Raw genomic sequence first — 15,661 nt, 5'->3', positions numbered from 1 at the left:
TGTAATTTCTATCTTATGTTTTAAATCTAGATTCCAACAAGAAGCTAGAAGATGTTCTCAAGGAATTTTATGGAGGTGGAGTTTTCCAAAAACACCGTCAGGGGGAGGTAAGAAAAAAGGGTGCTTGCATGTTAACATACAAAATCTGGTGGCCCACCAAAGCAGAAGTTAGATTCTAAATTTATCTGTGATGTCAGCAAGTTCTAATTGATGCTGTAAACTTTGCCAGTTGAAAATCTTTATCTTTGTTATGTTATATTGAAAATGGTCCATTGGGATCAGTGCTGTACATTGGTTAACAAATATAAATGAACAAACACATAAATACATTCATTCATTCATAATCATAAATTCAGGAAATCCTTGTTTAAAAAGGCTGAATCTCAGTTTATCATTACTCATAGAACTGTGTTTAAAAGACTGACAAAAGCAATCCCAAGAAGTGTGAGGTAAATGATCCTGGACTGGAAAGTATATAAGCGTTTGTGTGACGACAATAGCCCCAGTACCCTGTGATCTAGTATTCTCAATCCATTGTCACCATAAAAGATGACCATTGGAGCATAAGTGCCATTCTGGGATACTGGTAAACTGGAGGGAATTTCAAGTGACACGGGGTCTCATTGGGCAGAGAATGAAGAAGGAAATCTGCTGGATGCTTGCAATCATGCAAATCCTCACTATTAAAATGATGACTCTTAACAACTTGCACTTTTAGCATTTTAGAAGTCACCAACCCAGCTTTTGCAATGTTCATGTTATCATTTTCAGGGATTCTGCTGAGGGACTGTGGAGAGGTTAGGGCAAGGCAGGCTCAAGTTTGTGCTGGGATGTTCTATCTTTAGTGGACAATAGGGATGCATTCAGACATAGGGATGTTTGCTTCATAACCAAGCTGTTTTACCATACTTCAATGCCTCTGAGTTTCTAGTGGTGGAAAAGACTTTCAGCTGACTTACAAGATTGCTGCATGAACCCACCCAGATTTAGTAATGAGGGTCCCAAATCTCAAACCGTTATGTGAATTGAATCTGTCTTCTCTTGTTTCTCCATCATGAACTTAGACAGGAAAATACTAGAACTCATAGATGGAACTTGAACACATACCTTGTTGGGCCTGCTGTCACGTGAAGGCACCTGGGTTCAGTTCTAGACCCTAGTGCTTTTGTGTTGGACCCTTGCATATGTAGTAAGACAGGAGAGAATTAGCTGTTAACCCCTGAGGTGCATTTCCCTGAATGGAGCTGCCTGATATGGTCTTTTAAATGGACAAGGAGCAGCATGCCTTGGCAGGCTGCTGTATAATAAGGGGGGGGGGGCCCACATCTGTCATTAAGCCTCCTAGCTTATAACTGGTTTCTTATGAACACTGTGAAATAAGCAATGTTAAAACCTAAATTATGCAGCATAGATAAACAGTTATTTGCATCCTTCTTTTATACTTTTAGGATTATATAGATCGTATTACTATGAAATTAGTGTGCACTGCTGAATGTGTTGAAATTCAGGTGCTAAAATCCAAACTTTTGTAAAATACACCTTACGTAAATGGTGTGATACATATTAGGATTACTAGCACTACTTTCTGTAACAAATCAAAGTTCTCCTGAGCTGAGCTATCAAGTCAGAGGTGATAGGCAGCTAGCAGTAATGCCATTTACAGATAAAAAATAGCAAATCTAGAGTTTGCAGAAACATACAGAAAATGAATGTAAGGGGTTATTTCTACTGACCACTGACTTTCAAGGATTTCTGAAGAGGTGGGCTTTAGTGGCATGACTAAGCCGCATCATTTGTGCACCCCCCCATACACACACACACACACACACACACACTGCACTGTCAGTGACTCAGCAAGTAGCCTGCTTGACTGTGTTACTGGAAAATCAGAAGGCTGTGGGTTTTATTCCCATTCCAAGTAACTGTCCTCATTTTCAAACTGCAGACACTACAGTGCAGTATAAGGGGGTGCTGCCCTTCTGAGTGTGCCACCCTTTGGGTGAAGTGTTAAACCAAGGTCCCATCTGCTTGAGCTGATGATAGCTCAGGCTGATGTAAATGATCCCTATCAAAAAGAGCTGGGGATATTCAACAATGCCCTGGCCAAATTTCCATAGTAGTATAAATACTACCTCAGATCTCCTCTGAAAAGAGACCACTGGTTTAATGGGACTATCCCAGTCAAGATAGGATAAATAGATTATAGTCATCCCTCAAACCTTTCATACATTGTGCATTTTCTGAATTTTATGTCTTTGCTTCATAGCAGCAGCTTATATGTCATCCCTCTGACTGCTTACACAGGATGGCCAGCTGAGATGCAATTGTTTTTTCCATATGAGTATTATTGGCGTTGAAGGCTAAGCCCCATTAATAGTAATAATTAATGATTAATCTAAAGTCAGATGTTAAGTAGTTTTTAGTGGCATTTTATCCCAGGGTTATGTGATTCTAAAGCACATAAAATTAGTTGTTTGCTTTGCAGTGTTGTAATGTGCACATATAATACGTCATATTTTAGAGAGTACAATGGAGAAAAGTATTCTAAGTTTAATCTTGTTTCTTTTTACTTTGTTTCCAAACTCTCAGTATGTTGATTTTGAGGGATTTCGATTATTTATGCGAACATATCTGGATCTTGAAGAAGCTCCCAGTGATCTTTGCAGGCAGCTGTTTATGTTTTTTCAGACCAAATCACCTGACCCTGGACAACATACAAAGGTGGACATCAATAAGCCAGGTAGGACAATTCACCTTTTTAGAAGTAAAACAGGATGACTGTACTGCACAGAAGCTGGCAACCATCTCCCTATTCTGTGCCAAGTTTTCTCCATTATGAACTAGAAAAAATACCAGAGCTCATAATTACAACTTGCACACATAGCACTTTCAGCCTACTTTTCCTTTTTGGTCTGGCATGAAATTATTCTTGAAAATCATTTTGAATTAATTATGCATAGAAAGGATGGAAACATTTTATATTTAATTTTGTGGAAAAAAATCCTTTACTGTCATGTTTGATTCAGCTTGTTTCCCTGTTAGCAGAGCTTTCAGTGACCTTGAGGGTAGTGCTTTCAGATCCGACTGTACTTTTCGGTGGACAGCCAAGTTCCTATTTCATTTTGCATTTTATTGGTCAGCTGAGGAGTTAGATCATAATGATATCAGCTAATACTAAACTTTTTAAATTTATATAAAGAGGAAAGCATGAAAGTTTTGTTAGTATTTGATATGTTGTTATCTGGTTCAAAATAAATAGTTAATTAAAGTTCATAACTTAGTCGAAGGCATAGGAGCAAGAATATCCAGAAAACGAGATTCAGCCTTCTTGTTATTTAAAGAACTAAGAAAAACTTTAAAGGTTATATAGGAAGTCATACTAACTAATCTAACAGGGAGACAGAAAGACAATATGTATTACAGATGTTCTTCATATTGATCAGTGCTGCAGTAGCCTTGGCTGTATGGGTTATATCCTGCCCGTGATATAACAGCCGACCAGCTGCAAAAGCTTCAGGGCACCTTCCACATGGTACAGACTGTCAAGCAGCTTGATCTGAGCTGATAAAAGACAGGTTTGGTCACCAAGCCCTTCAGAGCTTTCCTGCCAACAGAGAATATGCTCCCATGAGGCTTTCGAAGATTGGTGGTTGGCCTGTGCTTTCTTTAGCTGGACAAATAAGTTTCCCTTGGGGGAAAAAAGTTCCATTTTCTTATTTTTTACTGATGTTTTATTGCTTTCTTCTTTAGGAAAGGTATTTTAAAACTAGGAGTGTTGTGCTTTAACAGATTGTTTTGAGACTGTAACATACTTTTAAATGGAGCACTCATTTCTGACAGTTTAAAAGTAGTGTTATTTAACTGATAAAATATTTTCTGTGGAGAAATGTTGCTTATTTCAACATTGTGGGGCTGCTGTAGTTTTTTTTATGTTTTTTTTCTGTCAAAAAATTTACTTTTGTGGTGTGGTAGTTTTACTGGCATTGTTGCTTGTTTTCCCCAGGCTAGAGGCACCATTTTCAGCTTGATCATAGAACAGATTGTCAGTCCTGTGGTTGGTCCTCCTTCCAGCCACAAAAAGAAAAAGTTAAGCAAACAGCCTTGTCACCACCATAAGCAAGCAATTTGCCTCAGCCACAGGTGGGTGACTCTGCTGTGGCCATTTGTTGTACCTCAGACCACTCATCTTTTACCTCGGATCCCTCTGGTGTAGTACCTACAGCCACTATGGAGCATGAGTTAGCCATGTCCTCTGTGGCTTTTGGGATCCCCACAATGGGCAAGGGAGAGCCACTGTTGTTGGTCCTGAGAAAGGGAACAGAGAAGGTTGCCATGTTGGAGTGCTGTGCCCATTCCTGGGGAAGCAGTGTGGCTGCCATTAGTAACATGGTTGGCCCCATTTTCTTGTTAAAAGTAAACAGAAAACTAATCATGTATCCACTCCTACAGCAAAAACAGACGATTCAGACCATGCAGATAAAAAAACAGTTGTTTAATAAAATGCAGTAGGTTAGCACTTTCAGGTTTAAAAAACCCTTCTTCAGACAACATACAAAAGTTCCAAAAACAAATGGTTGTGCCACCAATTCCACTTAAAAACACTTGAAACTTGAAAACTTTAATAAAATATACGTTGATAAGATAAAATAAAATAAACACAGTGACTCATAAACCGGATAAGTGCTTTCGGTATAATACCTTTTTCAAATCCTAAATGTTTGCCAGTGAAACTTCCTCTTAAATACCTTCATGGTACATTCAGATGAGGAAGTTGCAGGGCATGCTCTCATATAAACATCTTGAATACTTGTACACATTCCCTGACTAAGAGAAACTATAAGTTTGAAGGATTTGCAAACTGTCGGAGTAAGAACATCATCTATGTGGCAACCTGCAGTCATTGTAAGGCATACTACATAGGGAAAACTAATCGAATGCTTAAGGAACATATCCTAAAGCACTTATCTGACATAAGAAAAAAAGTTACCAGCAATGCACTTTATATGCATATTAGTATAAATGACAGTCACTCTTTCAAGTTCATGGCACTAACTAGGCTTCATGAAACACCATGAGGTGGGGATTTAGTAAACCAAACAGAAATTGAAGAGATGAAGTGGATAATGAATTTGCAATCAGATCAGTCACCAGGTCTGAATGCATTTGTCCCTTTAAAACCTGCACTAAAAGGCAAAGCTCTTCAGCACTCAAAATTACATAATTAAAAGTGTGTATACTGCTATGGTTACTAAATGCATCTAAGTGAGTGAACTCTAGGAAATGAAGGTATTTAAGAGGAAGTTTCATTGGCAAACATTTAGGATTTGAAAAAGGTATTCTACCGAAAGCGCTTATCCGGTTTATGAGCCAGTGTGTTTATTTTACTGTATCTTTTCATCGTATATTTTATTAAAGTTTTCAAGTTTCAAGTGTTTTTAAGTGGAACTGGTGGCAGAACCATTTGTTTTTGGAGTTTTATATCTTGATGTGCTCTGGCTTTGGTGACGCTACTTACTTCTTTTTTAACATGCAAAAGTTATGAACACCTTTTAAAATACATAGCAGCCAATCAAAGACTCAGTAAAAAGCCCTCCTATTTTTTTAAAAAAGGCTTGATAGGAATGACACTATTCAGGCCAGGTGCTCTATCAGCACCCAGACTGATTATCCATCTAGTTTCACTATAATCTGTTATATTTCTCTAATCACCCCCCTCCTGGTTGGATGAATAACCTGAAAAACCATAAAAGAAAATACGTGCCCAGGGTACTGCTTTACATGCTGATACAGGACATTATGTGTATTGGCTGTACGTATAGCTGACATATGTTGTAACACCCTGTCTTTCAATCTACAGTTTGTTTTACCGACATAAAATGAGCAACATTGCATACAGTCAGCCAAGTATATAATATTGCTGGTCAGTCAGCATATTGTTTCAATGAATAGCTCTTTCCAGATAGTGGATGGATAAATGTGTTGTTATGTCTAATATACTGACAAGCTTTGGAATGCCTGCAGGGGAATGTCCCTTGTCACCCCATGACAGGTTTCCTAACCCCCTGTTGGTCTGTACAGAGCAAATCCTTTAAATTCTTACTATGTTTGAAACAAAAGGTGGGTTCCTGAGTTATTAATGCTTTCACTCTATCATCAGTTAACAAGATTTTCCAGTTCTGGCAAATAATGTCACATATGCCCCCCACATTGTTACTATAATTCAAAGTAACTCAAAGGGGCTGCCTGCTTATATCAGTCTCACTGTCATGCACCTGTACATTTCCAGAAAACCAGGGTTTTGCTTTGTTCAACCTCTCTTCTTTACTTTTATTAAATGCCCGCTGTATTATATTCTGATTATATCCCCTTGCTTCACCATCAGTTCTGCAGACTTTTCTCTGTATGTCTCATCATTAGTACATAACCTAGATGTTCGAAAAAATTGTCCTTGAGCAATATTGTTAAATGTATATCTGGGGTGCATACTATCATAGGCTAGGAAAGTATTTCTCCAGCATTCCTTCCTATATAACACCATCTCAATCCATTGCTCTGTGTTTTTCATCACTCAGACATCTAAGAAATCTATAGTTGTATTCGAGAGTGAAATACTAAACCTCAAAAAGTCAGTGGTGCTTTCCAGGTAGGTAACAAACTCATAACGTTGTTCCTGTGTCCCTGTCCAAAGCAGGAAGACATCATCCACAAAATGGACATAGTAACTCAGGTACCCCCTCCATAAATGGTTTGCCTTGAATACTGCTTTATCCTCCCAATATGCCAACACTATGTTGACATATGAGTTTGCGCAGGGGGTGCCCATGGCCACCCCCCTGCTCTAACGATAGAAGCAATTATGGTACATAAAAATATTGTTGCTCAACACACAGTCTAACAGTAAACATACACTGTCAATATCAGATTTGTACTTGTTGCAAAAAGGCCTCAATGGCCATCAAGCCATATTCTTTTGTAATTGCTGTAAACAGACTGTTTATATCCAGGGTTACTAACAAATAATCCGGACAGTCAGCATTGGGATCTAAGTGACTGTGTAAAGATTGCAAAAAATATGCTGTATCCTTTAATATTCTAGGTACAGAAACTAAACACTTTCTTAAATGAGCCTCTACCCATATAGAAGCATGTTCAGTAGCCCACCCCCTTCCAGATACAATTGGACATAATGGTGGATTCCTGGGATCTTTATGTATTTTTGGTAAAGCTTTAAACAATGGAACAACAGAATGTTCAATCAATGTAAACTTAAAAGTGCCGTCATTAATACAGTTACTTAACCTTAACTTGGAAGACTCATGCTTAACTTTACCAATAATCCTGTTAATATCAACTGGTCTTAACTGTTGATAAGTATTTGAGTCCCTTAACAAACACTATTGTGATAGAATTCACTGTTCCTGACTACAACCTCCCCTCCCTTGTCAGCAGGTTTTATTATGATATTCTTATTCTCTATAAGTGTCCTTAATGCTTGGCATTGCTCCTAGTTCATGTTATGAAAAACATGCTTGTTTTTTCTGTTCAAAAACTTAAAAATATCAGCTTCACAGGTTTTTATAAAAGTTTCACCCACTTGACTGACAAGGAGGTTAAATGTACTCAGTTGCCTAAGAGTACAGTCCCTAGGAACAGATTCTGCACCATAAATACATTTCAATTCAACATTTCTGCAAACATTCTCAAATCTAACACACAGTCACTAAAACTTGACCCCTGTACTTGGAATGAATGCAAGTCCCTTGCTCAAAACATATTTTTCAGCTTCAGATAAACTATAATCAGAAATATTATATACATTATAGTCTGTATTGCCATTGGCAATCACTTGGATGTTTTTCGTCTCTTTGCATTGTGATTCAACGAATGACCTCTGTTCAGGTTCTCTTTCTTCTTCACAGGTACAGGTAAAATGTGAAAAGAGGAGCTCATGGTTTTTGGTTGAGCTGCCAGCACATTAGTACTGTTTAACACCATCTGTGTGGTGTTAGAAGTCTCTTGTGGCATTGTCTGCTGCTGGTTAATCACCTCCACAGTAAAGTCTTGCCTAGGTGCTGTATTGACGTTTGATGATGTCATCACTTCCATCCTGATCCCTATATCAGCTCTATTGCCTCTTACACCTGAATTTAAGGTGGAATGTTCATTACCCTGATGATTAGATGCCACATAAGGCTGATTCCGTGGAGGGACATCCCTTGGCCATGTGAAAATATGCCCCTGCACAAAATCCTTATAGTCTCTTGAAATTTTGTTCATTTTAATATGTTGCAATTTGGAGTCATAGGCTGTCACAGCACAATACAGGTCATTAAGCTTAACCTGATGATATTCCTCCTAAATTGCAATTCGATCTGTCTCTGCTGTGATTCAACTGAACTCACTAGTTCTTTCTCCATGGGTAAGGAAAAAATCTATCAACAATTTCATGTAAGCAAGACTAGTGTCCAGATTAAGCTGCTGCCATTTGGCCAACAAAGTAGGATACAGTTCCCCATATGTGGGCATGCAGAGCACCCTCATGCCTCTAGGAACGATTTTATAATGCAAACATGCCTCAAAATGCAGTCTTTGCCACTGGAGGCATTTCAGCTTTTACAAGTCTTTTTCTAAAGCTTTCAGTTGTTCCAAAAAAGAGACCTCACTCTCTAGCTCTTCATTATTCCCCAAAGGGGGCACAGTTATGCTGGCCAAGTTTAAATTCAACAATGGATTCTTATCCGTAGCAATAAGTTGCTTCATTCTCTCTGTACTTACTTTGGCAGCAGCAGACAGTACTGGATGGTAACTCAATTCAATGTCCTCAAGATATTGTTCAGCCACGTGTGCAAAGAGAACACACTGTCAGAAACAGGGAAAAAAACACAAATGTAGACTTCTCACTTAAGGTCCAGCTTCACAGGAAATTCCAACAGCAAAAACAGATGATCTGAACCACCAGGCTGATAAAACAATAGTTGTTTAATAAAATGCAGTAGGTTAGCGCTTTCAGGTTTAAAAACCCCTTCTTCAGACAACATACAAAAGTTATGAAAACCTTTTAAAATACATACCAGCCAATCAAAGACTCAGTAAAAAGCCCTCCTCCTTTTTAAAAAAGGCTTGATAAGAATGACACAATTCAGGCCAGGTGCTCTATCAGATTGATTATCCATCTAGTTTCACTACATTCTGTTATATTTCTCAAATAACCCCTCCCCATCCATTTCCAGAAAACCAGGGTTTTGCTTTGTTCAATCTCTCTTCTTTACTTTTATTAAATGCCCGCTGTATTATGTTCTGATTATATCCCCTTGCTTTTAAGTTCACCATCAGTTCTGCAGACTTCTCTCTGTATGTCTCATCATTAGTACATAACCTAGATGTTCAAAAAAATTGTCCTTGAGCAATATTGTTAAATGTATATCTGGGCTGCATGCTATCATAGGCTAGGAGAGTATTCGTCCAGCATTCCTTCCTATATAACACAGTCTGAATCCGTTGCTCTGTGCTTTTCATCACTCAGACATCTAAGCAATCTATAGTTGTATCAGAGAGTGAAATACTTTTGTTTGTGTCTTTCGACTTTTCCCGGTTAAGGGTCGCCACAGCAGAACTCTGGTCCACTAATGATTGGCAGTAGATTTTTTATGTGCCGAGTTTGCCAGCTCTGATGCACAACCTTCAATGAAGGTACGCCCATTCATGCATGTCTCCACACAGAAGACGCTCTAGCTGAGAATCAGTGGTGCTTTCCAGGTAGGTAACAAACTCATAAAGTTGTTCCTGTGTCCCTTTCCAAAGCAGGAAGACATCATCCACAAAACGGACATAGTAACTCTGGTACCCCCTCCATAAATGGTTTTCCTTGAATATTGCTTGATCCTCCCAATATGCCAACACTATGTTGGCATATGAGTTTGCACAGGAGGTGCCCATGGCCACCCCCCCCCTCCTGCTCTGACGATAGAAGCAATTATGGTACATAAAAATATTGTTGCTCAACACACAGTCTAACAGTAAACATACACTATCAATATCAGTTTGATTCAAGATTTGTACTTGTTGCAAAAAGGCCTCAATGGCCATCAAGCCGTATTCTTTTGTAATGGCTGATTTTTTGAGGTTTAGTATTTCACTCTCGGATACAACTGTAGATTCCTTAGATGTCCGAGTGATGAAAAACAGTGCAACGGATTGAGACTGTGTTATATAGGAAGGAATGCTGGACGAATACTCTCCTAGCCTGTGATAGTATGCACCCCAGATATACATTTAACAATATTGCTCAGGGACAATTTTTTTGAACATCTAGGTTATCTACTAATGATGAGACATATAGAGAGAAGTCTGCAGAACTGTTGGTGAACTTAAAAGCAAGGGGATATTATCAGAATATAATACAGCGGGCATTTAATAAAAATAAAGTAGAGAGGTTGCACAAAGCAAAACCCTGGTTTTCTGGAAATGTACAGGTGCATGACAGTGAGACTGATATAAGCAGGCAGCCCCTTTGATTTGCTTTGAATTATAGTAACAATGTGGGGGGCATATGTGACATTATTCACCAAAACTGGAAAATCTTGTTAACTGATGACAGAGTGACGGCATTAATAACTCAAGAACCCACCTTTTGTTTCAAACATAGTAAGAATTTAAAGGATTTACTCTGTACAGACCAACAGGGGATTAGGAAACCTGTCATGGGGCGACAAGGGACATTTCCCTGAAGACATTCCAAAACTTGTCAATATATTAGACATAACAACACATTCATCAATCCACTGTCTGGAAAGAGCTATTCATTGAAACAATATGCTGACTGACCAGCAATATTATATACTTGGCTGACTGTATTTGCAATGTTGTTCATTTTATGTCGGTAAAATCAAACCGTAGATTGAAAGACAGGGTGTTACAATGTATGTCAGCTATATGTACAGCCAATACACATAATGCCCTGTATCAGTATGTAAAGCAGTACCCTGGGCACGTATTTTCTTTTATGGTTTTCCAGGTTATTCATCCAACCAGGAGGGGGGTGATTTGAGAAATATAACAGAATGTAGTGAAACTAGATGGCTAATCAATCTGGGTGCTGATAGAGCACCTGACCTGAATAGTGTCATTCCTATCAAGCCTTTTTTAAAAAAGAGGAGGGCTTTTTACTGAGTCTTTGATTGGCTGTTATGTATTTTAAAAGGTGTTCATAACTTTTCTATGTTGTCTGAAGAAGGGTTTTTTTTAAACCTGAAGGTGCTAACCTACTGCATTTTATTAAACAACTGTTTTTATCAGCCTGGTAGTCCAGATCATCTGTTTTTGCTGTTGGAATTTGCTGTGAAGCTGGACCTTAAGTGCAAAGTCTACATTTGTGTTTTTTGGATGTATCTACTCCTCCTCAAATTTCTTTGGATAGGAATAGTTTACTTGGACTGGCTCAGGACTTAATTCAGGCTACTGATCCTTCTTGTAGAGTATTTTCTGGTAAAGAAAGGTGGAGGCCTCCTTTCCTGAAGAGATTCGAGATTCTGAATTTGAACAGGAAGATGCAGGGACAGATTCAGGGTTTTGTACTCAGATTTCTGATTCAGACTCAGAGGGAGAGCTTTTCTTCTGATTCTCCCTGTGGGGGTTTCTCTTTCTGTCAGACAATTGTTAAAATGCCCACATGTTTTCAGTGGGAGAACTCTGAGGTTTCTCAGCCCCTCAAAAAATACTATGAGTTTTTATAGAAGAATTTTCCAGAACTTAGACCCACTCCTCCTGTCTTAACTGCCTTAGAGGATGTGTCTTACTGCCTGCAGTTTTCCTGATAGTCAGCCAGCTGTCCTTAGAAAGGCAAATAGGATGTGTAAAGTTCTTCAGTCTTTTAAACTTTTATACACTATTTCCAAACCTGACCCAGCAGCTGTAGACTTAGTTGACTCCTCTGCTGCTAAGTACTTGTTAGAGACAACAGATATGCTTAATTCAATGTCTTCCCTTCTCCCTCCCTGCTTCACAGAAGTTGGTTACCACAGGTGCTTCAGACTTCACTGGGGGGCATTTTCAGGAGAGATAAAAGTGCAGGAAGTTTGAGTCCAAGGACAGATGTAAGTACATAAATATCAGAGATGCTTGCCCCAGTCAAGGCACTTAATTCTCTGAACCATCTTTGGTCTCCGGGACAGTGATGTGGTACATCAACAAGCAAGGCAAAATTAGGTCATAACCCCCCCCCACCCCCCCGTAGACTAGCCATATTAGCTTGGGATATAACCTCACAGCACATTCTGACTCTACAGGCATCCTACATTCCATCAGAACAAAACTGTGTGACAGACATGTTGAGTAGGTCCAAGGCAAATCTTCACAAATAGAAACTAAATCTTGGGGGGGGGGGTCTTCTAAGATTTTATCCATCTGTCGGGAGTTCCTCAGGTAGACCCATATGCCTCCTCTCTGAACAATCAACTGCAACATTCTGTTCCAGGACTCCATACAAGAAGGCCTGGAAGACAGATGTCCTTTCTTTTCTTTGGACAAGAGTGTCCCTGTATGTCTTTCTACCATGTCCACTAATATCCATGATACTTATTAAGATTCTGAAGGAATCCCCCAAGATTATTGTGGTGACTTCCTTCTGGCCCAGACAACTGTAGTTCTCCCTTCTTTTGGAAATGGCCAGGGGCAAGTACCACAAGCTTCCTCACAAAATAGATTTGCTCACACACCCCCAACATCAATCATTTTCAGTTGCCTGCCGCATGATAGGGTCTTAATTCCTTTAGGCACCTGTTTGCTGAGTATGTGTGCCAGGTACTAATGGGGGCAAGAAACCCTGCTACTAGATAATCATATATTAGCAAATGGTAAGGTTTTCTAGTTTGTGCCAGCAACATAACCAGTACCCATTCAGTGCTGTTTGTTCTCTGGTTTTACTATATTTGTGTGAGTCACTATCCTATGGCCTTTCTTATTCCTCTATCAAGATTCATTTATCAGCCATTTCAGCATGTCTGTCCATAGATCCTCCTCTTTAAAGGCAGTGTCATGTCAAAATATTCTTGAAGGGGGTTTTTCATAATACCTCCAAGAAAACCAGTGGTCCCTCATTTGGATCTTAATTCTGTGTTAAAGAAGCTAACACTTGCTACTTTTGAACCAGCTAATCTGGTTGACTTGAGCTTCTTAACATGGAAACAGTTTTAATGATCATTTTGACCTCTGCAAGAACAATATCTGAGTTGCAAGCTGTAATGGTGACTTAATCCTTCCTCTTTTTCCATAAGGGCAGGGTTTATTTGAGAACTAATCCTTCTTTAATGCCTACTGTGGTATCTGAGTTTACTTTAAGCTAAACTACCCATCTCCCTGTTTTATTTCCTGAACCTAAAATTGAGGGAGACAGGATACTCCATACCTTGGATATCCACAGACAGTTCAGGTATTATCTAGGCAGAACTAAATCTTTCAGATCTTTGGATCAGTTGTTCATTTCTTGTGAAGGTAAGAAGAAGAGACAAACTGTGATTGTCTAAGGCTATCACCTTTTGTTGTACTGACCATGACATTTCTTTTCCAGGCAGGGTCAAAGCCCACTCTAACAGGGCCTTGGCTTCATCTATGACTTTTTTAGAAAGTGTTGGATTCTAGAAGTATTCTAGAAGCTGCTTCTTGGTCCTCTGTACATACTTTTACAAAGCACTAAAAGCTTGATTCCTTCTTTAGGTCTAGATCAAGCTTTTCTAGGACCATTGTCCATGAGCTGCCGGTCCCTTCTCCTTCCTCCTCCCAAGTATAGTTAGCTAAGGTAGTTTACCCATATAGCCAAGGCTACTACAGCTGCAATCAATATGAAGAGCATAGTACAGTTGTATAAACTACACTTACCATAATAGTAGATGTTTGACTGATCACTGCTGCAGTTGCCACTGCCGACCTCCCTCCACCCCTCTTGTTTTTTGGTATTTTTTTATGCCAGGTTGTGAATATTTAATTTTTTGTTATTCCTAGCATTGTCCATCCAGGGCTCAGCCTCCCTCTGTCTGCTGGCAGGAAAGTTCTGAAAGGCTTTGTGCCCAAACTTATCTTTTAATCAGCTCAGCGTGAGAAACTTGACAGTTTGGGTGCATGGAAGGTGCCCTGAGGTTTTGGAAGCTATCTGGTGTTATAACAAGGTGGTGAGTTGTGGAACAGTGCTATAACAAGGTGGAGAGTTGTGGAACAGTGCTATAATTAGTGGTGAGTTGTGGAACAGTGCTATAAATAAGGTTGTGAGTTGTGTAACAGTACTATAACAAGGTGGCATGTTGTGGAACAGTGCTATAGAAAGTGAAAAGTTGTGGAACAGTGCTATAACAAGGTGATGAGTTGTGGAGCAGTGCTATCAGTAAGGTGGTAAGTTGTGGAACAGTGCTAAAACAAGGTGGTGAGTTGTGAAACAGTGCTATAACAAGGTGGTGAGTTATGGAACAGTGCTATAGCAAGGTGGTGAGTTGTGGAACAGTGCTATAAGAAGGTGGTGAGTTGTGAAACAGTGCTATAACAAGGTTGTGAGTTGTGATACAGTGGTATAAGTAAGGTGGTCAGTTGTGGAACAGTGCCATAATAAGGTGGTGAATTGTGTTGCTATTCACTGTAGGACAGATCACTTTCTGGCCTTAAATAATCTTCACTGGTTAGAGATATGGCATTACCTTACACATTTCCAACTAGTCTCTTCCCATAAACTCATCTATTATCCAGACAAATGCCCAAGTTTGATAAATATTCTCCAACTCTGTAACTTAAGTAGACAGCTGAGATCCACTGACATAGTATTATTAACTGTTACAAAAGCCAACAACTCCGCTGATGACTCTTTGTACTTCTCTTTCCTGGGCAAAATTTGGAACTCCCTTCCTCTCAGTCTAAGAAACACAGTAAACACTAACTCTTTTAAGTCACAAACAAGAAAATACTTAAAAGATACCTGGATCTGTACATGCGCAACTCCTGAATGATAAATTTTACTGTCCCTTACTTTCGCCTTTTCTTTCTAAGCACTATATCCTCAGTTATTGGTTCACAATCTCCTCCTTGTCCAGTACATCTCCTTCTTCTTTCGACTTATCCTGATACATGCTTTCTCACCTCTTAAAATGAATCCTCCATTTTTCTCCTTTTCTCTCCTCTACCAAGTTCCTTTAGAAATATATTCCATAGTTCTTCAGATTCTGCTGTTATTAATTAATGATACTCTGTTTAAACGTTGCATATTTCTTGATTACTTGTATGCCTCTGCTGATTACTTATATACTTCTGTTTTCTGTTCTTTATGTAATGTATTTTTCAGAGTTTTTCTCCTTGGAAAAAGTTTCATAGCTCATTGCATGATGGTGATATTAATTAATGAGACTCTGTTAAATTTTATATGTTTGTTGATTACTTGCATACCTCAATTTACTATGTTCTTTATGTTATGTCAGAATTTTTCTGAAGCTTTTCTCCCCAGGCCTCAGCTGAAAAAGGTGTAACTTTCTGCTCAGTCAGACTATCCTGGTAAACAAATGCAATAAATAAATAGATTTGGCTGGACTCCTGCCTGATTAAACAAGGTGACAGATGAGGGTTCTTCCAGTTCAGCAGTCTTCAGGCTAATGGACCATAAGGTCACACTCTTCCTTGGGGGGGGGGGCAT

The 15,661-nt window shown here is 39.1% G+C and overlaps 1 protein-coding gene across 2 annotated transcripts in view; it reads left to right on the top strand.

Moving 5' to 3' along the window:
• DGKA (diacylglycerol kinase alpha) overlaps positions 1-15,661 on the top strand; it is an 858,181-nt gene that overhangs the window by 442,712 nt on the left and 399,808 nt on the right. For both annotated transcript variants that reach the window (XM_044083761.1, XM_044083762.1), the window contains exons 3-4: positions 31-107; positions 2,590-2,740. In XM_044083761.1, coding sequence (XP_043939696.1) covers positions 31-107; positions 2,590-2,740 — 228 coding nt within the window. The remainder of the gene's footprint in view (positions 1-30; positions 108-2,589; positions 2,741-15,661) is intronic.

Source organism: Protopterus annectens, chromosome 9.part0 (genome assembly GCF_019279795.1).
Source record: "Protopterus annectens isolate FY-2018-M chromosome 9.part0, PAN1.0, whole genome shotgun sequence".
NCBI classification, from domain to species: domain Eukaryota; kingdom Metazoa; phylum Chordata; order Ceratodontiformes; family Protopteridae; genus Protopterus; species Protopterus annectens.
The sequence above is the reverse complement of the archived record's forward strand: the minus strand, read 5'-3'. Positions and strand labels throughout refer to the sequence as shown.